The 26,995-nt window shown below is 43.7% G+C and overlaps 1 protein-coding gene across 1 annotated transcript; it reads left to right on the top strand.

The window, feature by feature from the left end:
• The first annotated feature begins 3,641 nt into the window (after positions 1–3,641).
• Positions 3,642–26,038, top strand: LOC139420477 (chondroitin sulfate glucuronyltransferase-like). The gene is made up of 4 exons (XM_071170669.1): positions 3,642–4,946; positions 22,424–22,988; positions 23,173–23,355; positions 24,007–26,038. The coding sequence occupies exons 1-4, from the start codon at positions 4,669–4,671 to the stop codon at positions 25,270–25,272; spliced, it is 2,292 nt and encodes a 763-aa protein (XP_071026770.1). The 5' UTR covers positions 3,642–4,668; the 3' UTR covers positions 25,273–26,038.
• Positions 26,039–26,995: the final 957 nt, after the last annotated feature.

Below are 26,995 nucleotides of genomic sequence, written 5' to 3'. Positions count from 1 at the left end.
GAAAATCTCATGATCTACAGAAATCCTTTAAGTGGACCAAAAAAATATATGGTTTAGGATGTTTAGTAAGTGACAACAAACATATAAAGATAACTATCCTGTTACTGAACAATATGAAAGGAGACCTAATTAAAGGGGAAAATATTCCCATAAATCTTACAGGTAAAATAAACCTCTTTAGAATGGCAATACCAATCACCCCTCTTAAGACATTCTTTAAAAAAAAGTATACTTGGTCACAAGACTTTACATGGCCAAATACAACTCATAGAATAATAAGGAAAAAGTGTAACATCTTCCTATAAGTCAGAGGCTGCTTTTAACCTTCTAGACATGGAATTGTTTCAACTTGGCTTTTACTTGCGACATATACACTTACACTACCAGTCAAAAGTTTGGACACACCTACTCATTCAAAGGTTTTTCTTCTTCTTTTTTTACATCGAAACTATTAAATAACACATGGAATCATGTAGTAACCAAAAAAGTGTTAATCAAATCAAAATATGTTTTATATTTGAGATTCTTCAAAGTAACCACCCTTTGCCTTGCTGACAGCTTTGCACACTTGGCATTCTCTCAACCAGCTTCACCTGGAATGCTTTTCCAACTGTCTTGAAGGAGTTCACACATATTCTGAGCACTTGAGACCTGAAAATAGCTGTGCAGCAACGCTCCCCATCCAACCTGACAGAGCTTGAGAGAATCTGCAGAGAAGAATGGGAGAAACTCTCCAAATACAGGTGTGCCAAGCTTGTAGCGTCATACCCAAGAAGACTCGAGGCTGTAATAGCTGCCAAACGTGCTTTTTATTGTATTATTTTTTATTTAACCTTTATTTAACTAGGCAAGTCAGTTAAGAACAAAGAAATAGAGGAAGGACTAAAAACAAACAAAATATAACTATTGTAAAATAGATTGTGTCTGTAAAATGTGTATAATATGTATAAACTGAAGGTAGAAGCCTAAGTGTTATTGTTTATTAGTTTACTCCAATTGGGGGAAGGGTGGTAGGGTTTGCTGGGAATAATAAAGGTATATTCTAAAAAAAAATGTATGCATATGTATGTGTATGTATATATGGTTATATGTATGAATGTTTATGAATGTATATGTATTGGTATGTACGTGTATGTACAGTGGGGCAAAAAAGTCAGCCTCTAGAGCAGTGATGTTTTGGGGCTGTTGCTGGCCACACGGACTTTCAACTCCCTCCAAAGATTTTCTATGGGGTTGAGATCTGGAGACTGGCTAGGCCACTCCAGGACTTTGAAATGCTTCTTACGAAGCCACTCCTTCGTTGCCCGGGCGGTGTGTTTGGGATCATTGTCATGCTGAAAGACCCAGCCACGCTTCATCTTCAATGCCCGTGCTGATGGAAGGAGGTTTTCACTCAAAATCTCACGATACATGGCCCCATTCATTCTTTCCTTTACACGGATCAGTCGTCCTGGTCCCTTTGCAGCAAAACAGCCCCAAAGCATGATGTTTCCACCCCCATGCTTCACAGTAGGTATGGTGTTCTTTGGATGCAACTCAGCATTTTTTGTCCTCTAAACACGCCGAGTTGAGTTTTTACCAAAAAGTTATATTTTGGTTTCATCTGACCATATGACATTCTCCCAATCTTCTTCTGGATCATCCAAATGCTCTCTAGCAAACTTCAGACGGGCCTGGACATGTACGGGCTTAAGCAGGGGGACACGTCTGGCACTGCAGGATTTGAGTCCCTGGCGGCGTAGTGTGTTACTGATGGTAGGCTTTGTTACTTTGGTCCCAGCTCTCTGCAGGTCATTCACTAGGTCCCCCCCGTGTGGTTCTGGGATTTTTGCTCACCGTTCTTGTGGTCATTTTGACCCCACAGGGTGAGATCTTGCCCCAGATCGAGGGAGATTATCAGTGGTCTTGTATGTCTTCCATTTCCTAATAATTGCTCCCACAGTTGATTTCTTCAAACCAAGCTGATTACCTATTGCAGATTCAGTCTTCCCAGCCTGGTGCAGGTCTACAATTTTGTTTCTGGTGTCCTTTGACAGCTCTTTGGTCTTGGCCATAGTGGAGTTTGGAGTGTGACTGTTTGAGGTTGTGGACAGGTGTCTTTTATACTGATAACGAGTGGAGGACAGAGGAGCCTCTTAAAGAAGAAGTTACAGGTCTGTGAGAGCCAGAAATCTTGCTAGTTTGTAGGTGACCAAATACTTATTTTCCACCATAATTTGCAAATAAATTCATCAAAAATCCTACAATGTGATTTTCTGGATTTTTTTTCTTCTCATTTTGTCTGTCATAGTTGAAGTGTACCTATGATGAACATTACAGGCCTCTCATCTTTTTAAGTGGGAGAACTTGCACAATTGGTGGCTGACTAAATACTTTTTTGTCCCACTGTATATGGATATATATATTTACCAAAAATATATGGGGGATTGGAAATGATGCAGACAATTACATTGATGGAAGCAACAATCTTTCCGCAATATTAAGCTGATCCACCCCTAAAAAAAACTAAAACATTATTGGGCACAGACAACAGCACAAAGGGCAAGCAGGTAGAGACAACACATCACGCAAAGCAGCCACAACTGTCAGTAAGAGTGTCCATGATTGAGTCTTTGAATGAAGCGATTGAGTTAAAACAGTCAGTCCCGTTTGAGTGTTTGTTGCAGCTCGTTACAGTCGCTAGCTGCAGCGAACTGAAAAGAGCAGCGACCCAGGAATGTAGGTACTTTGGGGACTGTAATATTTGTGTTGTGGAGAAATGACCAGGCAGGAGACGGGAGTACAGTTAGTTTTCGTTCTACAGTTCCCGGCACCCTAGTGCGCATGTGCATTTTCTATTAGGTGTAGTAACGTAACACTGCCGTAATACATTACTGCTTAGTAACAGCATAGTAACTAATATAAACAGATGTAGATCCCAGATACTACAGGGACCTTTAGCAGAATGTCACTGGCAGAACGGGTGTTGTATGTGGAGGATGAGGGCTGCATTAGGCATCTCAGATAGGGGGGAGTGAGGCCTAAGAGGGTTTTATAAATACGCATGGGTGGGTCTTGCGACGGGTACAAAGAAATGACCAGTTTACAGAAGAGTACAGTGATGTGTTCTATCAGGAGCATTGGTGGCAAATCTGATGGCCGAATGGTAAAGAACATCTAGCTGCTCGAGAGCACCCTTACCTGACGATCTATAAATTATGTCTCAGTAATCTAGCATGGGTAGGATGGTCATCTGAATCAGGGTTAGTTTCAGATTATGGAATGTTGAAAGGATGGATAATAAAGTAATAAGGTAGATATTAAATCAAATGTATTGGTCCATGTTTCAGTTGCATAAGTAATAAGACTATGATTTACAAAATAAAGTAATGATTTGGATATGTGCCCAATGAGTGTTGCCAGCACAACAATCTTTGAAATCAAGTTTGAGTTGAGTCACATAAAAGGAATGATTAGATTCTCTACCCCCTTCAAATTAGATTTTAGCAAAATATTTTCCTCACTACTGTTCTGGATGCATACAATGTATCTTTTTGAATGCAAGAAAATGAAGGGAAAAAAAATAGAATGAAGCATTCCAAATACGGGGTGGTATTGAACTTGAAGGGCCCATCAGAGACCCCCTCTACAGACGTCTGATGACGACGTGTCTGACAGCATTTTGCCCCACAAGCGCAGTGCAGAATGGATGCAGAATGAGAAGCAATATTTTCAGATAGTACCTTATCCAGTGCACGACACGCTTTCCAGAAGGTTTCTCTCTGACAAGTATCATTTTTAAAAATTAATTCATGAAGATTTGAAAGAGATGCTTTACTTGGAGGCGGTGAATTATTCACTTTGAGGAAGTGAGAGGAAAAAAAGTCGACTTGGTAAACTACTGTAGCTACATCATTAGCCTGACATAATTTGAAGAAAAGACAGCATAGCATGCATGCTGTGTTTCTGTGGATCACGCTGACATGGAATGTCATCGTTTTCTGACCACCTACAGACAAAATATGGATAACTGCGCCTGCATCAACAAAAATGGAGAGGAAAACACACTTTGTTTTGGGGAGAGAACGAAGGACAAACACCGTTAACTAGGTAGCTTGCTACCCGATACCGAGGCTTGGATGTTGTCGTTTTGTCAGGATAGTTATCTAAAACATGAACAACGTTACAGCAGTGTAAAGCCCTGGCTTCATTGTATGTCGCTAACTAGCTGGGGGCACTAGCCAGCCACCTCACTAGCTAGTTAACTCGTAGCAAGCCAATTGCAAATGGTTATTTCAGCTGGCTAGCGTACTTGTTAGCCTACTAGCTAGCTAGATGGTTTATTATTGGACAGAAGCCTATTACAGTAGCTAGGTATTGACTGCTGAAGAGTGGCAGTCAATACAGCTGTCTGTTCAGTGTGCCAAGTTATTCTATAGTAAATACCTTATAGTACCTTATCCTTAAATGGCACTGATAATGATGTAGTGAGCTATCTACTCCATGGTGCAGCACAGCCAGGATTGTGCCAATTTATCAGATTTGACTGAACCTAGCTTGAAAGTGGTTGGCACTTCACCAGAAGGGTGATTACATGGTTTTAAACAGCATTCTACAAATGTTTGTGGAGAATTTTAGAGGAACATAACATAAAACTTGATTGACAGCACTGAAGTCCACCTCTTCGTTATGCGTCTTTCCTCCTTCCTGGCCGTGTTCAGGCCTGCTTTCCCCCTTATCCTGGGGCTCTCTTTGGGATGCAGCCTGAGCCTGCTGATGGTCTCCTGGACCCAGGGAGACACATTTGACTCGTGTGGAGATGAACTGGGCAATAGGGGTCTCTTCCTGGGCAGCAACAGGGGAGACCCCCATGGGGACCAGAGAGGTGGTCCTGGGAATGAGGACTTCCAGCCACGCGTCATACCATACCACAAGGACCCCAACAAACCACACAAGAAGGTCCTCAGGTGAGCATTTTGGGATGGATGCACAGAGGAATAACACATCCTAGCCTAACACTAGGTTTCAGATATAAGAGTTTGCAAATGGGCAGGTTTTTCACGTAAAATGGATACCAAACAAAATCCATTGATTTCAAAGTTTAACAAAGCATACAACTCTATGCACAATGATTACTTTTAACAATTTACACAGAGAATTCTACAAACGCATTTATTGGAAGAAAGGTGCAGATGCAAAGTTTTGTAACAGAATTTAGGTAAAATCTTCCTCTGTTTTTAATGTGACCACGTTATCCAAAAATTCATAAATATCTTCTCCAAATTAAGATATAAAGTTGTCTGCAGAAAGAATGGGCTGTCAGCTATGACTTGACACCTTGAGTTTGAAAAGATCTCTTTAGGTTATTGAACTACAATAAGTGAAGTGGATTTACACCCAGTAACAGAATTGCCGTAACATCATTTTATCATGTGTCCCTGATCTATACTACACAGAAATTCATAATTATGGATATGAATGTCATTCTCTTCACGGTGATGTATCCTGAATAGGTACACACAGGTAGAAATATGCAATATCCTCCTTTATGCATATTTGAGTATTATTCTACACACTGGCTATTATTTTAATGAGCTCCGCCAACAAACAAGACCAAATTTGGTTGGTCTGGACCCGACCAATCATAGATGTTTATGTTTCACAAGTTTGGACATCAAAGTACAGCAAAGTCGAGTATAGTTCAGAAGAGTATAGTTCAGTACAGTGTACTCAACTCTAGTGTTCTCTACTTTGTACTGTACTCTACTCTCCTGACAATCTACTCTACTCAACTGTGCTGTACTTTGGAACTGTGTGGCGCAGTGGTTTAAGGCACTACATCGCAGTGCTAGAGGCGTCACTACAGACCCGGGTTTGATCCCGGGATGTATCACAATTGGCTGTGATTGGGAGTCCCATAGGGCGGCATACTATTGTCCCAGCGTCGTCTCGGTTAGAGGAGGGTTTGGCCGGGGTAGGCGCTGAAATCCAGGGCAGACTGACCGATTTGATAACAGAATTTAGATTTTGAAAGACTTAATAATTCATATACAAAATTGGTATCAGTAAAAACACTAACTAATTGATAGGTCTACCTTGATAGTTCTGTGAACTTTCATTGTCCTCCCTTCACATGAGGGAAAGAAATTAGACAATATCTTAAAAGATCTGTGGGTTTTTGGTAAAGGAATTTCAAGGCACAAGGCAATGTTTCTTATACTTACAGAAGGCAGAAAAAGTGTGTATATTAGTTGCCAGGGGTATTTACTTCAATATTATTGTTTTTGTAATACCTTTTAAGACTTTCTGGTAGATGTTTTCTAAGACCCCTTTTATCTGTTTGACAAATCAAAGAATTTAGCTTATTGCACATATATATATATATATATACAGTGCCTTGCGAAAGTATTCGGCCCCCTTGAACTTTGCAACCTTTTGCCACATTTTAGGCTTCAAACATAAAGATATAAAACTGTATTTTTTTGTGAAGAATCAACAACAAGTGGGACACAATCATGAAGTGGAACGACATTTATTGGATATTTCAAACTTTTTTAACAAATCAAAAACTGAAAAATTGGGCGTGCAAAATTATTCAGCCCCTTTACTTTCGGTGCAGCAAACTCTCTCCAGAAGTTCAGTGAGGATCTCTGAATGATCCAATGTTGACCTAAATGACTAATGATGATAAATACAATCCACCTGTGTGTAATCAAGTCTCCGTATAAATGCACCTGCACTGTGATAGTCTCAGAGGTCCGTTAAAAGCGCATCATGAAGAACAAGGAACACACCAGGCAGGTCCGAGATACTGTTGTGAAGAAGTTTAAAGCCGGATTTGGATACAAAAATATTTCCCAAGCTTTAAACATCCCAAGGAGCACTGTGCAAGCGATAATATTGAAATGGAAGGAGTATCAGACCACTGCAAATCTACCAAGACCTGGCCGTCCCTCTAAACTTTCAGCTCATACAAGGAGAAGACTGATCAGAGATGCAGCCAAGAGGCCCATGATCACTCTGGATGAACTGCAGAGATCTACAGCTGAGGTGGGAGACTCTGTCCATAGGACAACAATCAGTCGTATATTGCACAAATCTGGCCTTTATGGAAGAGTGGCAAGAAGAAAGCCATTTCTTAAAGATATCCAGAAAAAGTGTTGTTTAAAGTTTGCCACAAGCCACCTGGGAGACACACCAAACATGTGGAAGAAGGTGCTCTGGTCAGATGAAATCAAAATTGAACTTTTTGGCAACAATGCAAAACGTTATGTTTGGCGTAAAAGCAACACAGCTGAACACACCATCCCCACTGTCAAACATGGTGGTGGCAGCATCATGGTTTGGGCCTGCTTTTCTTCAGCAGGGACAGGGAAGATGGTTAAAATTGATGGGAAGATGGATGGAGCCAAATACAGGACCATTCTGGAAGAAAACCTGATGGAGTCTGGAAAAGACCTGAGACTGGGACGGAGATTTGTCTTCCAACAAGGCAATGATCCAAAACATAAAGCAAAATCTACAATGGAATGGTTCAAAAATAAACATATCCAGGTGTTAGAATGGCCAAGTCAAAGTCCAGACCTGAATCCAATCGAGAATCTGTGGAAAGAACTGAAAACTGCTGTTCACAAATGCTCTCTATCCAACCTCACTGAGCTTGAGCTGTTTTGCAAGGAGGAATGGGAAAAAATGTCAGTCTCTTGATGTGCAGAACTGAAAGAGACATACCCCAAGCGACTTACAGCTGTAATCGCAGCAAAAGGTGGCGCTACAAAGTATTAATTTAAGGGGGCTGAATAATTTTGCACGCCCAATTTTTCAGTTTTTAATTTGTTAAAAAAGTTTGAAATATCCAATAAATGTCGTTCCACTTCATGATTGTGTCCCACTTGTTGTTGATTCTTCACAAAAAAATACAGTTTTATATCTTTATGTTTGAAGCCTGAAATGTGGCAAAAGGTCGCAAAGTTCAAGGGGGCCGAATACTTTCGCAAGGCACTGTATGTATATTTTTTTAAATATTTTTTTGTTGTGCCCTTTCATTTGACATGCTCCTATGAACTTGACATGTTTGTACTCATGGATACTTCTACATGGAAATGACCAAAAGGAAGACACTGCTTAAAAATATATGCAGAGCTATTGGATCTCTTTTATGAAATCCTCTTTAATAACTGTTATAAAAATAATGCACCCCAGTGCGAGGCATATGAGTGGTGTTTTCTGGGAACTAACGCTTATGTAACCCGCTAACATTGCCAAATTCGTCATCGATATGTGAATGACGCAAATCATGACTTTCGCTGCAGATGCATCACACGTTGTTTCAAAAGGAAGGCCTTTATAGGCCACTGTCTGTTTGATTCTCACAAATTTTCGTTGTTTGTTCACCCATTTTTAAACGTCTTTTATCTGTTCGTACTGGGTCTAAACCACTCTGATTCATATGACGTAGAATATGTCAGCCTACACTTTTAGGGAACAGATACTATCATTTCTTAGGCTATATGAAAGTTGTTAAAAAAGGAAGGTGAAGAAAGAGATGGCCAATGCTATTAGACCTCTACTGACATTTCACCCCTTGATAAAGATTTGTTTAAAAAGCCCATGGGCAATTCCATGTAAAGAACCCTGGCTTGAGTATTAACGTGAAGTTCATAGGAGCCCATCAAATTTGGTGTCAAATGAAAGCTAAGAGTCTATATTTGTTTAGATGTAAAGTCCTCTGTTTTTGGGACCTGAGTGTTTCTGGTGCCGGTTCCGACCGACATTTTCATATATAAATCGATATGTGGACACCATAGATCGAAATGGCTTGCATTGAGCGGTAGCCCTGATTCTCACAGACACAGGAGTATGTCACTTCTGCCTGTGTGAAGCAGGATGTGAAATCCGATACCACTTGAAGCGGGGATGTCCCTCCTACCATTTCATTCTCTCTTGCTACTGTCCATCAGAACTCTACGTCACAGCCACTAGCAAAGCATATGTCTGGAATCCTTACATTGTAATGCAGCAGGAGGGAGTGGTTTTGTCGCTGTAGCACATTCAAACAGCGATTTATAGCCAGTCATCTAAAATAGTAGATTAATATGAGATGAAAGGCAAGTTCCTAACGAGTTCAGGAAGCCAAGCTATAGCTCAGTGAGACGTTCACTGTGATAGGGGCAGACGTTTTGATCAAGACAGATCTTTAGAAAATATGCACCTTATCTCTAACACTAAATATACGTACAGTACCAGTCAAAGGTTTGGACACACCTACTCATTCAAGGGTTTTTCTTATTTTATTTGTTTTACTATTTTCTACATTGTAGAATAATATTGAAGACATCACAACTATGAAATAACAATCATGTATAAAACAAATATTATGGAATAATGTAGTAACCAGAAAAGTGTTAAACAAATCCAAATATTTTTTATATTTGAGATTCTTCAAAGTAGCCACCCTTTGTCTTGATGACAGCTTCGCACACTCTTGGCATTCTCTCAACCAGCTTCATGAGGTAGTCACCTGGAATGCATTTCAATTAACAGATGTGCCTTGTTAAGTTAATTTGTGGAATTTCTTTCCTGCTTATTGCGTTTGAGCCAATCAGTTGTGTTGTGACAAGGTAGGGCTGGTATACAGACGATAGCCCTATTTGGTAAAAGACCAAGTCCATATTATGGCAAGAACAGTTTAAATAAGCATAGAGAAATGACAGTCTAAACCACTATTAAAGGACACCAATAAGAAGAAGATACTTGCTTTGTCCAAGAAACACGAGCAAAGGACATCAGACAGGTGGAAATCTGTCATTTCGTCTGATGAGTCCAAATTTGAGATTTTATGGTTCCAACCGCCGTGTCTTTGTGAGACGCAGAGCAGGTGAACGGATGATCTCCGCATGTGTGGTTCCCACCATGAAGCATGGAGGAGGTGGTGTGGGGGGTGTTTTACTGGTGACACTGTCAGTGATTTATTTAGAATTCAAGGCATACTTAACCATCATGGCAACCACAGCATTCTGCAGTGATACGCCATCCCATCTTGTTTGCACTTAGTGGGACTATCATTTGTTTTTCAACAGGACAATGACCCAAAATACACCTCCAGGCTGTGTAAGGGCTATTTTACCAAGGAGGGTGATGGAGTGATGACCTGGCCTCCACAGCCACCCAACCTCAACCCAATTGAGAAGGTTTGGGATGAGTTGGAACGCAGAGGGAAGGAAAAGCAGCCAACCACATATGTGGGAACTCCTTAAAGACTGTTGGAAAAGCATTCTTCATGAAGCTGGTTGAGAGAATGCCAAGAGTGTGCAAAGCTGTCATCAAGCCAAAGGGTGGCTACTTTGAAGAATCTCAAATATAAAATATATTTTTTGATTTAACACTTTTTTTGGTTACTACATGATTCCATATGTGTTATTTCATAGTTTGGATGTCTTCACTATTATTCTACAATGTAGAAAATAGTACAAATAAAGAAAAGCCCTTGAATGGCGCAGCGGTCTAAGAAACTGCATCTCAGTGCAAGAGGTGTCACTACAGTCCCTGGTTCGAATCCAGACTATCACATCTGGCCGTGATTGGGAGTTCCATGGCGTCATTGTAAATAAGAATTTGTTCTTAACTGGCTTGCCTAGTTAAATAAAGGTTAACTAAAAATATATATAATAATAATAATAAATAATAATAATAAAATATACAAATTGAAAAATTAGTAGGTGTCCACACTTTTGACTGTTATTGTATATATTAAAATGTCTCTCAATCATTGTAATGTGGTTGACCTTAATCTAAATGACAATTATAAAAAGTTCAAATTCACCCAGAGCCCTTAGATTGTGTGAAAAAGCCGCACTTAACCGTTGCACTTGAATCATTCCCACGGTGAATGGCTAAGCCCGCTATGCTATGAAACCATACACTATTGCAGAGACTTTGATATTACTAGCCACAATTGATATGGTGAAAACAATGTGTGGGGAGGCAGAGGCATAGACACTCACATCAATAACTTTGTCAGATAACACTGTGAAACTAATAATTGATGCTATAGCTAGAAATAAAGTGGAAACTGAGTGAACGACTCAAACTCCCCACCTCATATGCTCTCCAAATGGATATTAGCTGTTAGGGCTGAGATGCATTGACCTTTGTTCGCTACATGTCAGGGGATGCTATTCAGGAGGACATATTTTTTGGGGGGGCTCACAATTCCCGAGCATGAAATGGCACATGGGATGTTCAGGGTGCTGCATGGCTATATTAACGAATAACAGATTCGCTCACTTCCGGCGCCGACAGAGATGGCCGCCTCGCTTCGCGTTCCTAGGAAACTATGCAGTTTTTTGTTTTTTTACGTGTTATTTCTTACATTAGTACCCCAGGTCATCTTAGGTTTCATTACATACAGTCGAGAAGAACTACTGAATATAAGATAAGCGTCAACTCACCATCAGTACGACCAAGAATATGTTTTTCGCGACGCGGATCCTGTGTTCTGCCTTACAAACAGGACAACGGAGTGGATCCCATGCAGCGACCCCAAAAAACGACTCCGAAAAAGAGGGAAACGAGGCGGTCTTCTGGTCAGACTCCGGAGACGGGCACACCGTGCACCACTCCCTAGCATTCTTCTTGCCAATGTCCAGTCTCTTGACAACAAGGTTGATGAAATCCGAGCAAGGGTAGCATTCCAGAGGGACATCAGAGACTGTAACGTTCTTTGCTTCACGGAAACATGGCTCACTGGAGAGACGCTATCCGAGGCGGTGCAGCCAACGGGTTTCTCCACGCATCGCGCCGACAGAAACAAACATCTTTCTGGTAAGAAGAGGGGCGGGGGCGTATGCCTTATGGCTAACGTGACGTGGTGTGATGAAAGAAACATACAGGAACTCAAATCCTTCTGTTCACCTGATTTAGAATTCCTCACAATCAAATGTAGACCGCATTATCTACCAAGAGAATTCTCTTCGATCATAATCACAGCCGTATATATCCCCCCCCAAGCAGACACATCAATGGCTCTGAACGAACTTTATTTAACTCTTTGCAAACTGGAAACCATTTATCCGGAGGCTGCATTCATTGTAGCTGGGGATTTTAACAAGGCTAATCTGAAAACAAGACTCCCTAAATTTTATCAGCATATCGATTGCGCAACCAGGGGTGGAAAGACCTTGGATCATTGTTACTCTAACTTCCGCGACGCATATAAGGCCCTGCCCCGCCCCCCTTTCGGAAAAGCTGACCACGACTCCATTTTGTTGATCCCTGCCTACAGACAGAAACTAAAACAAGAGGCTCCCATGCTGAGGTCTGTCCAACGCTGGTCCGACCAAGCTGACTCCACACTCCAAGACTGCTTCCATCACGTGGACTGGGATATGTTTCGTATTGCGTCGGATAACAATATTGACGAATACGCTGATTCGGTGTGCGAGTTCATTAGAACGTGCGTTGAAGATGTCGTTCCCATAGCAACGATTAAAACATTCCCTAACCAGAAACCGTGGATTGATGGCAGCATTCGCGTGAAACTGAAAGCGCGAACCACTGCTTTTAATCAGGGCAAGGTGTCTGGTAACATGACCAAATACAAACAGTGCAGCTATTCCCTCCGCAAGGCTATCAAACAAGCTAAGCGTCAGTACAGAGACAAAGTAGAATCTCAATTCAACGGCTCAGACACAAGAGGCATGTGGCAGGGTCTACAGTCAATCACGGACTACAGGAAGAAATCCAGCCCAGTCACGGACCAGGATGTCTTGCTCCCAGGCAGACTAAATCACTTTTTTGCCCGCTTTGAGGACAATACAGTGCCACTGACACGGCCTGCAACGAAAACATGCGGTCTCTCCTTCACTGCAGCCGAGGTGAGTAAGACATTTAAACGTGTTAACCCTCGCAAGGCTGCAGGCCCAGACGGCATCCCCAGCCGCGCCCTCAGAGCATGCGCAGACCAGCTGGCCGGTGTGTTTACGGACATATTCAATCAATCCCTATACCAGTCTGCTGTTCCCACATGCTTCAAGAGGGCCACCATTGTTCCTGTTCCCAAGAAAGCTAAGGTAACTAAGCTAAACGACTACCGCCCCGTAGCACTCACTTCCGTCATCATGAAGTGCTTTGAGAGACTAGTCAAGGACCATATCACCTCCACCCTACCTGACACCCTAGACCCACTCCAATTTGCTTACCGCCCAAATAGGTCCACAGACGATGCAATCTCAACCACACTGCACAATGCCCTAACCCATCTGGACAAGAAGAATACCTATGTGAGAATGCTGTTCATTGACTACAGCTCGGCATTCAACACCATAGTACCCTCCAAGCTCGCCATCAAGCTCGAGACCCTGGGTCTCGACCCCGCCCTGTGCAACTGGGTACTGGACTTCCTGACGGGCCGCCCCCAGGTGGTGAGGGTAGGCAACAACATCTCCTCCCCGCTGATCCTCAACACTGGGGCTCCACAAGGGTGCGTTCTGAGCCCTCTCCTGTACTCCCTGTTCACCCACGACTGCGTGGCCACGCACGCCTCCAACTCAATCATCAAGTTTGCGGACGACACAACAGTGGTAGGCTTGATTACCAACAACGACGAGACGGCCTACAGGGAGGAGGTGAGGGCCCTCGGAGTGTGGTGTCAGGAAAATAACCTCACTCTCAACGTCAACAAAACTAAGGAGATGATTGTGGACTTCAGGAAACAGCAGAGGGAACACCCCCCTATCCACATCGATGGAACAGTAGTGGAGAGGGTAGCAAGTTTTAAGTTCCTCGGCATACACATCACAGACAAACCGAATTGGTCCACTCACACAGACAGCATTGTGAAGAAGGCGCAGCAGCGCCTCTTCAACCTCAGGAGGCTGAAGAAATTCGGCTTGTCACCAAAAGCACTCACAAACTTCTACAGATGCACAATCGAGAGCATCCTGGCGGGCTGTATCACCGCCTGGTACGGCAACTGCTCCGCCCTCAACCGTAAGGCTCTCCAGAGGGTAGTGAGGTCTGCACAACGCATCACCGGGGGCAAACTACCTGCCCTCCAGGACACATACACCACCCGATGTTACAGGAAGGCCATAAAGATCATCAAGGACATCAACCACCCGAGCCACTGCCTGTTCACCCCGCTATCATCCAGAAGGCGAGGTCAGTACAGGTGCATCAAAGCTGGGACCGAGAGACTGAAAAACAACTTTTATCTCAAGGCCATCAGACTGTTAAACAGCCACCACTAACATTGAGTGGCTGCTGCCAACACACTGACACTGACTTTAACTATGCCACTCTGTTTACATACTCATCTCATATGTATATACTGTACTCGATACCATCTACTGTATCTTGCCTATGCTGCTCTGTACCATCACTCATTCATATATCCTTATGTACATATTCTTTATCCCCTTACACTGTGTATAAGACAGTAGTTTTGGAATTGTTAGTTAGATTACTTGTTGGTTATTACTGCACAAGCAGTAATAACAAGCACAAGCATTTCGCTACACTCGCATTAACATCTTCTAACCATGTGTATGTGACAAATAAAATTTGATTTGATTTGATGGGATTGAATGGTGGGCTTTTGCACATATGGGGCTCCATCTATCACGGGATGGCGGGCAGGCCTCTGCACGCGAGTTATGAATGCGTCTCCCTCTGCTATATGGACGCATTGTATGATACACACACTGAGCTATAATGGAGATACACCGAGAGCAACTGGCGGAAAAAGAGCTGAGCGCAGAACTGATATACGCCCCAGGTAACTTCTATTGTAAACTACTTCGTGCACACCTGTTCGCAAAACTAGGTGGAGATATGGGATCAGAGCAGGACAATGTTCTATTTCACACCGAGGCTTGGTGGTTATCGAGGAGAAGTGTTGGAAAGATCTTTTGAATTGAGAGGGGAACTGTCATTTGTAATGGATGTAAAAATATATATATAAAAAAAAAGACTGTTGACTCTGTGTAAACAAATAAAATGTCTCATTGCTTATGTAACAGACATTTGGGAAACTGACTGAACTGAACGCAAGCATGCAAAGGAATAACAAAAATTCTACAGATGAGTGACTGAATCGGCTAAATCCATTTGACTGTGATCCTGGCTCCGTGAGCTTGCCGGGAAGTGAAATCGAACAGCTGATCGAGCTGTCATGTGGCCGCATTCACGGGTCACTATGGAGGAGTTTTGGATCGGACTCAAAGGGAATACTTTGAGTCCACCCCTCATCACTGTCAAACGCTCCTTAAAACACTTCTGCGAGCAGGCCTTTCTAATCGACCTGGCCCGGGTATCCTGGAAGGATATTGACCTCATCCCGTCAGTTGAGGATGCCTGGTCATTCTTTAAAAGTAACTTCCTCACCATCTTAGATAAGCATGCTCCATTCAAAAAATGCAGAACTAAGAACAGATATAGCCCTTGGTTCACTCCAGACCTGACTGCCCTCGACCAGCACAAAAACATCCTGTGGCGGACTGCAATAGCATCAAATAGCCCCCGCGATATGCAACTGTTCAGGGAAGTCAGGAACCAATACACGCAGGCCAGCTTTTTCAAGCAGAAATTTGCATCCTGTAGCTCTAACTCCAAAAAGTTCTGGGACACTAAAGTCCATGGAGAACAAGAGCACCTCCTCCCAGCTGCCCACTGCACTAAGGCTAGGTAACACGGTCACCACCGATAAATCCATGATAATCGAAAACTTCAAGAAGCATTTCTCAACGGCTGGCCATGCCTTCCTCCTGGCTACTCCAACCTCGGCCAACAGCTCCGCCCCCCCCCCCCCCCCCCCCCCGCAGCTACTCGCCCAAGCCTCCCCAGCTTCTCCTTTACCCAAATCCAGATAGCAGATGTCCTGAAAGAGCTGCAAAACCTGGACCCATACAAATCAGCTGGGCTTGACAATCTGGACCCTCTATTTCTGAAATTATCCGCCACCATTGTCGCAACCCCTATTACCAGCCTGTTCAACCTCTCTTTCGTATCATCTGAGATCCCCCAAGGATTGGAAAGCTGCCGCGATCATCCCCCTCTTCAAAGGGGGAAACACCCTGGACCCAAACTGTTACAGACCTATATCCATCCTGCCCTGCCTATCTAAGGTCTTCGAAAGCCAAGTTAACAAACAGATCAGCGACCATCTCGAATCCCACCGTACCTTCTCCGCTGTGCAATCCGGTTTCCGAGCCGGTCACGGGTGCACCTCAGCCACGCTCAAGGTACTAAACAATATCATAACCACCATCGATAAAAGACAGTACTGTGCAGCCGTCTTCATTGACCTGGCCAAGGCTTTTGACTCTGTCAATCACCATATTCTTATCGGCAAACTCAGTAGCCTCGGTTTTTCTAATGACTGCCTTGCCTGGTTCACCAACTACTTTGCAGACAGAGTTCAGTGTGTCAAATCGGAGGGCATGTTGTCTGGTTCTCAGGCAGTCTCTGTGGGGGTGCCACAGGGTTAAATTCTCAGGCTGACTCTTTTCTCTGTATATATCAATGATGTTGCTCTTGCTGCGGGCGATTCCCTGATCCACCTCTACGCAGACGACACCATTCTGTATACTTCTGGCCCTTCCTTGGACACTGTGCTATCTAACCTCCAAACGAGCTTCAATGCCATACAACACTCCTTCCGTGGCCTCCAACTGCTCTTAAACGCTAGTAAAACCAAATGCATGCTTTTCAACCATTCGCTGCCTGCACCCGCACGCCCGACTAGCATCACCACCCTGGATGGTTCCGACCTAGAATATGTGGACATCTATAAGTACCTAGGTGTCTGGCTAGACTGTAAACTCTCCTTCCAGACTCATATCAAACATCTCCAATCTAAAATCAAATCTAGAGTCGGCTTTCTATTTTGCAACAAAGCCTCCTTCACTCACGCCGCCAAACTTACCCTAGTAAAACTGACTATCCTACCGATCCTCGACTTCGGCGATGTCATCTGCAAAATAGCTTCCAATACTCTACTCAGCAAGCTGGATGCAGTTTATCACAGTGCCATCCGTTTTGTCACTAAAGCATCTTATATCACCCACCACTGCGACCTGTATGCTCACCCACTGGCTCCAGGTCATCTACAAGTCCAAGCTAGGCAAAGCTCCACCCTATCTCAGTTCACTGGTCACGATGGCAACACCTACCCGTAACACGTGCTCCAGCAGGTGTATCTCACTGATCAACTTTAAAGCCAACACCTCATTTGGCTGCCTTTCCTTCCAGTTCTCTGCTGCCTGTGACTGGAACGAATTGCAAAAATCGCTGAAGTTGGAGACTTTTATTTCCTTCACCAACTTTAAACATCTGCTATCTAAGCAGGTAACCGATCGCTGCAGCTGTACATAGTCCATGGCTAAATAGCCCACCCAGTTTACCTACCTCATCCCCATACTGTTTTTATTTATTTACTTTTCTGCTCTTTTGCACACCAGTATCTCTACCTGCACATGATCATCTGATAATTTATCACTCCAGTGTTATTCTGCTAAATTGTAATTATTCACTCCTATGGCCTATTTATTGCCTACCTCCTCATGCCTTTTGCACACAATGTATATAGACTCTTTTTTCTCTTTTTTTCCTTCTACTGTGTTATTGACTTGTTTATTGTTTACTCCATGTGTAACTCTGTGTTGTTGTCTGTTCACACTGCTATGCTTTATCTTGGCCACGTCGCAGTTGTAAATGAGAACTTGTTCTCAACTAGCCTACCTGGTTAAATAAAGGTGAAATAAAAAAATAAAAAAATGAAAATACTGTGCAGTCTCCCTCTGATGTTTAAAACTTGTGGTATGCTGATTCAGTGCATTAAAAACAAATATTGATCCAGGTTTGATGTGACAGGAGAAATTTAGGTGCACACTGTCGACCATGCCCGCTGACTTTGAGAAGCTCCGACGCGACATGCCTCAAGCAGACCCATCTCATTCGTGGTGGTGAGATAAGGGAAATTATGTCAGACTAATTTGCAACTGACTGTCACAGCCTCTCATTAAATGTATATGATGTTGAGTTGAGAATACAATCAGAAATACTGTTAGAATGTTTTGCAATTGACTGCCATAGCCACAATAAAAAAATACAAATAAAAAAATTAAGTACATTGTTTTTCAATGAGAATTTTCAGTTATCAAAATGAGGTTGTGGGCCCAAAACCTTTGTGAACCCCTGTCTTAAACCAATTTAGAACTGGACCAGAGAGGACAACCCACCTCTCCAGTCTGTCCAGAAGGACATCATGGTAAACAGTGTTGAATGCAGCACTTAAATCCAAGCGTACAAGGACAGAGAGCTGTTTGGCATCTTTGTTGGAGCTAAGATAATTGACCACTTTAACTAAGGCTGTCTCTGTGCCTTGGGGGGCACGAAAACCAAATGGAACATTTTCAAAAATACAGTTGGCACTTAAAAAGTAATTTAGCTGTTTGAAAATCAATTTCTCCAGAATTTTGTTTTAAGAATGGAAGGTTGGAGATTGATTGAAAACTGCTAAAAGCTAAAGACTAGATGACTTTTCTTCTGAAGGCGTTTCACCATAGCAGTTTGTAGTGCAGTGGGGAAAGTGCCCGTGAACAGGGAGGGATTAACAATAGCTTGCATTTCTTCAGATATGGGGTAGGATTGAGAAGGCAGGTAAAATACTTAAGTTGTGATATCACTTTCCTGAGTATGTCTGCGTCAACCAGGGAAAATAACTCCACAGTGCCTTTGCGTGGTAGGCAAATATCATCAAACTTCTCATCAGGTCTTGCTTGACTGATACTCAGCCTAATGTTTATTAACTTGTCTCTGGCATATGCTGCAATCTCATCACATTTAGATGTGGAGGAATGTTCACATAGGTTTGCGGGGTTAGGATTTATCAGGCCATCAGTGGTCGAGGAGAGCACTCTCAAAATATTCTGATTATTAGTGCTCAAGTTAGGCAAATTTTTCTGTCAGGCATTTCTAGTTGTATATATTGAGTGTACAAAAAGTTAAGGATACCTTTCTAATATTGAGCTGCACCCCCCCCCCCCTTGGCCCCCCTTTGGCCCTCAGAGCAGCCTCAATTTGTCAGGGACTGGACTGTACAAGGTGTCAAAAGCGTTCCACAGGGATGCTGTCCCATGTTGACTCCAGTTGGCTGGATGTCCTTTGGATGGTGGACCATTCTTGATACACACGGGAAACTGTTGAGTGTGAAAAACCCAGAAGTGTTGCAGTTCTTGACATAAACTGGTGTGCCTGGCATCTGCTCCTATACCCCGTTCAAAGGAACTTAAATATTTTCTCTGCCCATTCACTCTCTGAATGGCACACATACACAATCCATGTCTCGAACGTCTCAAGGCTTAAAAATCATCCTTTAACCTGTCTCCTCCCCTTCATCTGCACTGATTTTAAATGGATTTAACAAGTGACATCAATAAAGGATCATAGGTTTCACCTGGTCAGTCTATGTCATAGAAAGAGCAGGTGTCCTTAATGTTTTGTACGCTGTGTATAGCCAAGTTGCTCTCTCAAAATATCATAGTGGACCTGGAACTTTGACTTTCTCCACTTCTGCTCTGCCTTTCTGCAATTTCTCTTTAATTGATTAGTTTCCTCACTCATCCAAGGGGCTCTCCGTTTAGATGTGTCCCTTTTCAACCTTACTGGAGCTATGGCATCAATGGCCACCCTTACTTTGACATTAAAGTTATGAACTAAGTCATCACAAGAGGACGGCAGAATGGGTGATGGTGTATTGTTCATACACTCAAAATCTGCAGCAACTTCAGAGGTAAGTTAGCGTTTTGTAGCCCTTTCCTGCAATTAATGACCTAAAGAGCCATCTTTGGAATGTTATCAATATTTTCCATAATTTCATAATTAATAAAGATTATAAAATAAAATTACATCAGTGTTTCTCTGTCAAACCCACTGGGGAGCCAGGCCCAGCCAATCAGAATGAGTTTTTCCCCACAAAATGGCTAGATTACAAACAGAAATACTTCTCAGTTTCATCAGCTGTCCGGGTAGCTGGGCCTGCAAGCGAAGAATACGGATGTGAAGGTCCTGGGCTGGCATGGTTACATGTGGTCGGTCTGCGGTTGTGAGGCCGGTTGGACGTACTGCCAAATTCTCTAAAACGACGTTGGGAGGAGGCTTATGGTAGAGAAATGAACATTAAATTATCTGGCAACAGCTCTGGTGGACATTCCTGCAGTCAGCATGCCAATTGCATGCTCCCTCAACTTGAGATATCTGTGGCATTGTGTTGTATGACAACTGCACATTTTAGTGGCCTTTTTTTGTCCCCAGCACAAGGTGCACCTGTGTATTGATCATGCTCTTTAATCAACTTCTTGATATGCCACACCTGTCAGGTGGATGGATTATCTTGGCAAATTAGAAATGCTCACAAACAGAAAAATAAGCTTTTTGTGCATATGGAACATTTCAGAGATCTTTAATTTCAGCTCATGAAATATGGGACCAACACTTTAGATGTTGTGTTTATTTTTGTTCCGTATATATAAATTGTAATATTGGGATAAACTCAAAATGTAGTACATTTCAACTCTACTGCTTTTAAGTCCATAGCCATGTGTACTTTTGTTTCAAATTAGATTTGCGTAAGACTACCAAGAATCACTCTGTAACCCTGATTTAGCCCACTGCAGTAAAAATGTATAATGTGTTTAGTTTTACCCTATGCTATGGGCAACAAGGTAGTAAAAAATACACTGTGGTGATCAGATAAAGCAACATCAATAATAGAGTATTTGTCAATAGAAATCCCCTTAGCAATAACCAGGTCCAGAGTATGGCAGCGGTTATGGATGGGCCCAGTAACATGTTGGATAAAGTCCATAGAGCTCAAAAGATTAATACGTTCAATGGCCTTGGAGTCAGTATCTTTGTCAACATGAATATTAAAATCGCTCAACACAATGAGTGTATCATAGTTCTCAAGGACAATAGACAATAGCTCAGAGAAATCAGTAAAGAAAGTGGGGCAGTGCTATGCAGGGGTATAGCTTACCAAAGATCTGTTTCACAAGCGTGGACAGCAGAGTACAGTAAAGAAAATTAGAGCAGAGTGTAGGTCAGTACTGTACAGTAGAGTTTAGTACAGTAGAGCACACTACATGAGATAATGTACTGCACTGTGCTGTACTGTCCAAACTTGTGAAACAGATTGGTACAAATGTTGTCTTTTTTGGGGGTGGAGCTCATTAGAATAATAGCCAGTGTGTTGAAAGGGGATACCTAGTCAGTTGTACAACTGAATGCTTTCAACTCAAATGTGTCTTCCACATTTAACCCAACCCCTCTGAATCAGAGATACTTTTGTGTACCTATTCAGGAAGCATCACCATGAAGAGAATGACATTTATAATGATGCATTTCTGTGTAGTACATATCAGGGATCCATGATGTCATTCTGTTACCGGGTGTTAATCCACTTCAATAACCATAATATATGTTTTCAAACTCAAGGTGTCATGTCATAGCTGACACCCCACTCTTTGTGCAGACATCTTTGAATCATAATTTTGGTTAAATGTAGTCTCTTAAACAGAGGGAGTTTTTACCATCATTCTGTTACCAAATTTTACATCTGCATTGTATTTTTGTCAAATGTTCCATAGAAATTGTGCATGGTGTATGGTTTGTTTAACTTTGAAATCAATGGTTTTTGTTTGCCATACTTTAAGTATCCAAAAACTCTTATTCTCAGCATCACTCTGTTACTGTGGAATTGACCCCATACAGTTTAATAATCCTACTGTCCTACTAATCGCTTCTCTCCGAATCACCTCAATGTTAATTATTGGCCTGGATAGTTATAATTAGCCAGTTAACCTAGAGGGTCTGAAGAGACCACCATTTGAACGATCTGTTTTCAGTCAGTCATGGGACAGAATGATTACATTTTATTGAAGTGTCTTCTTTTATGAAAGGCTTAACCTTAACCGTATTTTGATACCTCTTGAATATGACTATGATCTCCTTTGGTCATAGCCTAAATCCTTACATTTTGCAGATGGTGAGAGTTAAGTCTACACTGTAGAGTTCAGCAATGATATCCAATCCCAGTACCTAGCCATCTGGACAAGAATGGACACTAGGCGCATTCAAGACTTACATTCACCTTGACATAGTCATTTACCAGACGTTTTTAAACCAACTTTACTTATAAGAAAAAATAACATTGTAGTTTACAACATTGTAACAACTTTTTATTAGCATATTGTTAAATAGTACATTAGTAAATGCATAGTAATATATGCATAGTAATATAAGTAAATGCATAGTAAACTCCGTAAGACGGGGCCTGTTCCTTATTTCATCTATGTAATAAAATAAATCACCCAGCTCCGCTCAGTAATGAGTGAGTTTGATTTGAAACAGTGAATGTCCCTCTGAACGCCTCCTCTGTGATCAGGACGCGCTACATCCACACGGAGCTGGGCATCCGAGAGCGCCTCCTAGTGGGCGTGCTGACCTCGCGGGCCACCCTCAACACGCTGGCCGTGGCGGTGAACCGCACCGTGGCCCACCACTTCCACCGCACCTTCTTCTTCACGGGCCTGCGCAGCTCCAAAGTCCCCCACGGCATGACGGTGGTGGCCCACGGCGACGACCGGCCCGTGTGGCTGATGTACGAGACGGTACGCCACCTGCACCAGCACTATGGCTTGGACTACGACTGGTTCTTCCTGGCCCAGGATGACACCTACATGCAGGCCGAGAGGCTGGCCGAGCTGGTGGGCCACCTCAGCATGGGACAGGACCTCTACATGGGCCGGTCAGAGGAGTTCATCGGTGGGGAAGAGAGGGCCAGGTACTGCCACGGGGGTTATGGCTACCTGCTCTCCCGCAGCCTGCTGGCCCGCCTGCAGCCCCACCTGGACACCTGCCGCAACGACATCCTCAGCGTCAGGCCTGACGAGTGGCTTGGGCGCTGCATCATCGACTACCTGGGTCTGAGCTGTGTGGAGGTACACCAGGTAAAACACACAGCTAAAACATCATTATTATAAAACATGTTTATAGAGTTGTTCAATAACGATTACCAGTCTTTAAATCAATGCTATGTCATCATGATTTACAGTACTTTGACTACACCCATCAGTTGTCTTACCTGCGGGATGGCTAACATTTCCCTCCCCGCTGTTTGCATGTTACTTACAGGACATGACATATCACTCCTTTGAGCTGGGGAAGAAAGCAGACCCAGAGCGAGAGGACAGTGCCCAGTTTAAGAATGCCTTCACAGTCCACCCTGTGTCAGAGCCCAGCCTCATGTACCGCCTGCACAAACGCTTCAGCCAGATCGAACTGGACTGGACCTACCTACAGATACAGCAGCTGCAGGTTGATTTTGTTTAATGGAATCAGATGGGCTTTCTGTATGGTTCTGGCTGTTTGAGGAGTCGGCACTGGTGTTGGTTTGACTGGTCACGGGTCCAGTGTGCAAATGTTCAGTTTTCCTACATACCTCACCAATTTCTACAAATATCTTCGCCTGGGCAGACATTTCTGTCTGATCCAATATTTAGGCATTTAACAGTGACCAAACCGTTTTGTGAGGATGTGATGTTTGAAATTCCAACATCAATTCATTCTAAATTTACCTGCTAATGTCATTTTGTAAACAATCTGTCAGTTTAAAAGTGTGAACTTTGTAAATCAATTCAATACAACTTTATTTATCCACTCGGGCAATTAAGAATCAAATCACGCAAAGTCCTCCACATAGAAAATAGCCTACAGTATACAACAAGCATCACATGATTCCCTAACGCAATACACCCCTCATACAATACATACATAAACAATATACTACGCTTGCAATATTGCTTATAATAAGCTTTGAGAGACGCTGACCAAGAAGAATGTCAACCCATTACAGTTAAACCTTGAATCAACTACCCTCAACATTGTTGATAAATATCCTAGTATTGAAGAAATAAATCTTTATCAAAAGCATCTTAACATGCAAACATGGTTGTGTCTTTTGTCCAGGTCCAGATCAACAACCTGAGTGAGTTGACCCCAGAGGGTAAGGTGGGGGCCATCTGGCCAATCGGGGTCAATCCTCCCTTCATGCCAAAGACTCGTTTCGAGGTCATCAACTGGGAGTATTTCACCGAGGAGCACATCTACTCATGCTCCGACAACGCCCCCAAGTGTGAACTGCGTGGTGCCAACTGGGCCGACGTGAGCGCCGTGCTGGAGAAGGCCGTGAAGCACCTCAACGAGCACTACCAGCCCCAGCTGCGCTTCAAGAAACGCCGCCTGCTCAACGGCTACCGGCGCTTCGACCCCACCCGGGGCATGGAGTACGTGCTGGACCTGGCCCTGGAAGCCTTCACACAGAAAGGTCACAGCCAAGTCATCGCCAAGCGGGTCAGCCTGCTCCGCCCCCTCAGCACCATTGAGATCATCCCCATGCCCTATGTGACGGAGGCCACCCGGGTGCAGGTCATCCTGCCCGTCAATGTCTGCGAGCAGGACTTTGTGGGTAACTTCCTGGACATGTATGCGATGAACACGCTGGACACGCACGACAATGTCCTGCTCACCTTCCTGTTTGTCTACGACCCCTTTGACGCCCAGCGCGTCAGCCAGTCAGACGTGTTCGCCGGCATCAAGGCCATGATCGGCGAGGTGGAGAAGCGCTACGGTGACTTGAGGATCCCCTGGATCAGCGTGAAGACGGAGGTGCCCTCGCAGGTCAAGCTGATGGACATCATCTCTAAGAAGCATCCGGTGGACACGCTCTTCTTCCTGGCCTCGGTGTGGACCGAGGTCAACGCCGACTTCCTCAACCGCTGCCGCATGAACGCCATCAGCAACTGGCAGGTGTTCTTCCCCGCCCACTTCCAGGAGTTCAGCCAGACCATCTTGTACCGCGACCAGCAGACCTTGGCCTCCTTCCCTGCCGAGGCCCTGCGCGACGGACGCTTCGACCGCCACGTCTTCGAGGAGGCATGCTTCTACAACGCCGACTACATGGCGTCGCGCACCAAGATGGCCGCTGACATCCTGGACGACGACGAGCTGCTGGAGAGCATGGACGTGTACGAGATCTTCGTGCGCTACTCGGGCTTGCACGTGTTCCGGGCGGTGGAGCCGGCGCTAGTGCAGAAGTACGTGCGGCGTGCGTGCAACCCGCGCTTCAGCGAGGACATCTACCACCGCTGTGTGCTCAGTAACCTGGAGGGCCTGGCCTCGCGGTCGCATCTAGCCATGGCCCTGTTTGAGCAGGAGCAGGCCAACAGCACTTAGGGCGTCTAGTGGTACTTTTCCACTGAAGCACTGGTGTCACTCCAGGCTTTTTTCAGGGACAGGCCTTAGAAGGCAACATCTTTGGGCCAAACACAGGTGCAAAGCCTGACAGTGGAAATGCACCATAGGTTTACCATCTAGAATGACTTGATACCTTTGGCCTTCTTTATGAACCTGAACCACACCGCCTAGACTTTTGGACGAGGCATATTATGGGATGTTGAATCTCTAAACGGATCCCTAAGGACCAAGAACCCATGTGCAATCTTAGGCCTGTAAAGACTGAGGAGTGATGTTACAACGTGTGTTCCTGCAAACTGCGCGCAGGCTGGCAGAACTCTGTGCTTTCACTCCAATGGTAGCCCAAGGGGAGCTTCTATCGGTAGGTGATGAATGAACAAAGAGCCTTGAGAAAACTGGCATGAGCCATATGTCTTCCTTCCTGGCTGTGCTGAATTATGATTCTAATACTGGATTTAAAGAGAAGCCATTGAGTGTATATGTATTTTCTTTCAATTGACACTTAGTTTTCTTAGTATGTTTATCCCGTAGAGAGTGTGATTTGTTTCATGTGGTTTGTTTCATTCCCTAGACAGATAGGGTCTGTTTTTTTTCTACGGATATTAAAGGCAGATGTCGCTTCTGGACTCTTTTCTGATGTTATTTTGGAATCCCAGACCTAGCTATTTCCTTTGCTAGCTACAGTATCTTGTGTGCAGTTCAATGTTTGTTTGAAACAGTCGTCGTACCGTGGGGTCTCAATTAGAGAAGACAAAACAGAACAGCTTGTTTTTGAGACCTACGGCCACATGACAACGGCAGCTGTTTTTCACTGAGTGAGGAGTGATGCATACTTTGCAAGTGAAGATCATGGTTTACGAGCCAAGGACAAGCTAATAGGGTAGGAGATTCTAGTGGTTGATACTCCTCCAGTCATATTCAGAGGTCTGAACTCTGTATTCTTCCTGGCTTGCCTCAGAGCTCTGTAGCCTCACCCTGAGGCAATGTACAGTTTGTACCAAACTGCCTCCTCACATTAAGGTAGTAATCCGGGCCTCCCTAGGTTTTAGCTGGAACTCTTTCACGTGTCCTAGGGGAGGAGTGAGTGAGCTCAGTGCACATTCAGAATGACCACACCCCTTGCGTTACGTGCTCGAGCGTTGCAAAATAAATGTACAAGTACATGTTATTCAATGATTGCATCCAAAACTGCTCGCGAGTGTCTGCATAGCCAGGCGCTAAAATAGAACTTTGTTATATTTGTGACGCGCTCCAAGTCCCGCCTCTCCCATCTCCTCATTGGTTGATAGGAGCATATACCCACGTGGGTGATTGATAGATGAGCTGAGGTCCACACTCCAGTCCAGTTGGTGGTGGTAATGCACCTTAATATTGGTTGCCAACCGCTATATAAAGTCCAAAGAAGAGAGATTACTAGAAAATAACTCGGTTTACCCTGTCATCTGTGGATTAATTGTCGAGGACCTTGTGCATTTCAGGTAAAAATAACAACCCAATGTTTATATCCCAAGACAAATAAGCTAGCTAGCTAAATTGCCATGAATGTTTAATGCTTTTCGACCTGTCCCCAAATTAATATAGTCGGTTCAGAGTATCGTTTTGATATTTCAACTGGTGTGTCCTGCTCGCGTCTGGTGTGGATGGACAAAATCAAACATGCGTGCACACCCGGTCTAGTCAGCATGTTAGCAGGGTGGGTTCT

The sequence above is a fragment of the Oncorhynchus clarkii genome, chromosome 11 (genome assembly GCF_045791955.1).
Source record: "Oncorhynchus clarkii lewisi isolate Uvic-CL-2024 chromosome 11, UVic_Ocla_1.0, whole genome shotgun sequence".
Taxonomy (NCBI): domain Eukaryota; kingdom Metazoa; phylum Chordata; class Actinopteri; order Salmoniformes; family Salmonidae; genus Oncorhynchus; species Oncorhynchus clarkii.
The sequence above is the reverse complement of the archived record's forward strand: the minus strand, read 5'-3'. Positions and strand labels throughout refer to the sequence as shown.

Excerpts from the sequence above, each read along its gene's own strand:
- LOC139420477 (XM_071170669.1), top strand. The coding sequence starts at position 4,669 with ATGCGTCTTTCCTCCTTCCTGGCCGTGTTCAGGCCTGCTTTCCCCCTT. Across the intron at positions 4,947-22,423 it reads CCACACAAGAAGGTCCTCAG|GACGCGCTACATCCACACGG; the intron begins GTGAGCATTTTG and ends CTCTGTGATCAG. Across the intron at positions 22,989-23,172 it reads GCTGTGTGGAGGTACACCAG|GACATGACATATCACTCCTT; the intron begins GTAAAACACACA and ends TGTTACTTACAG.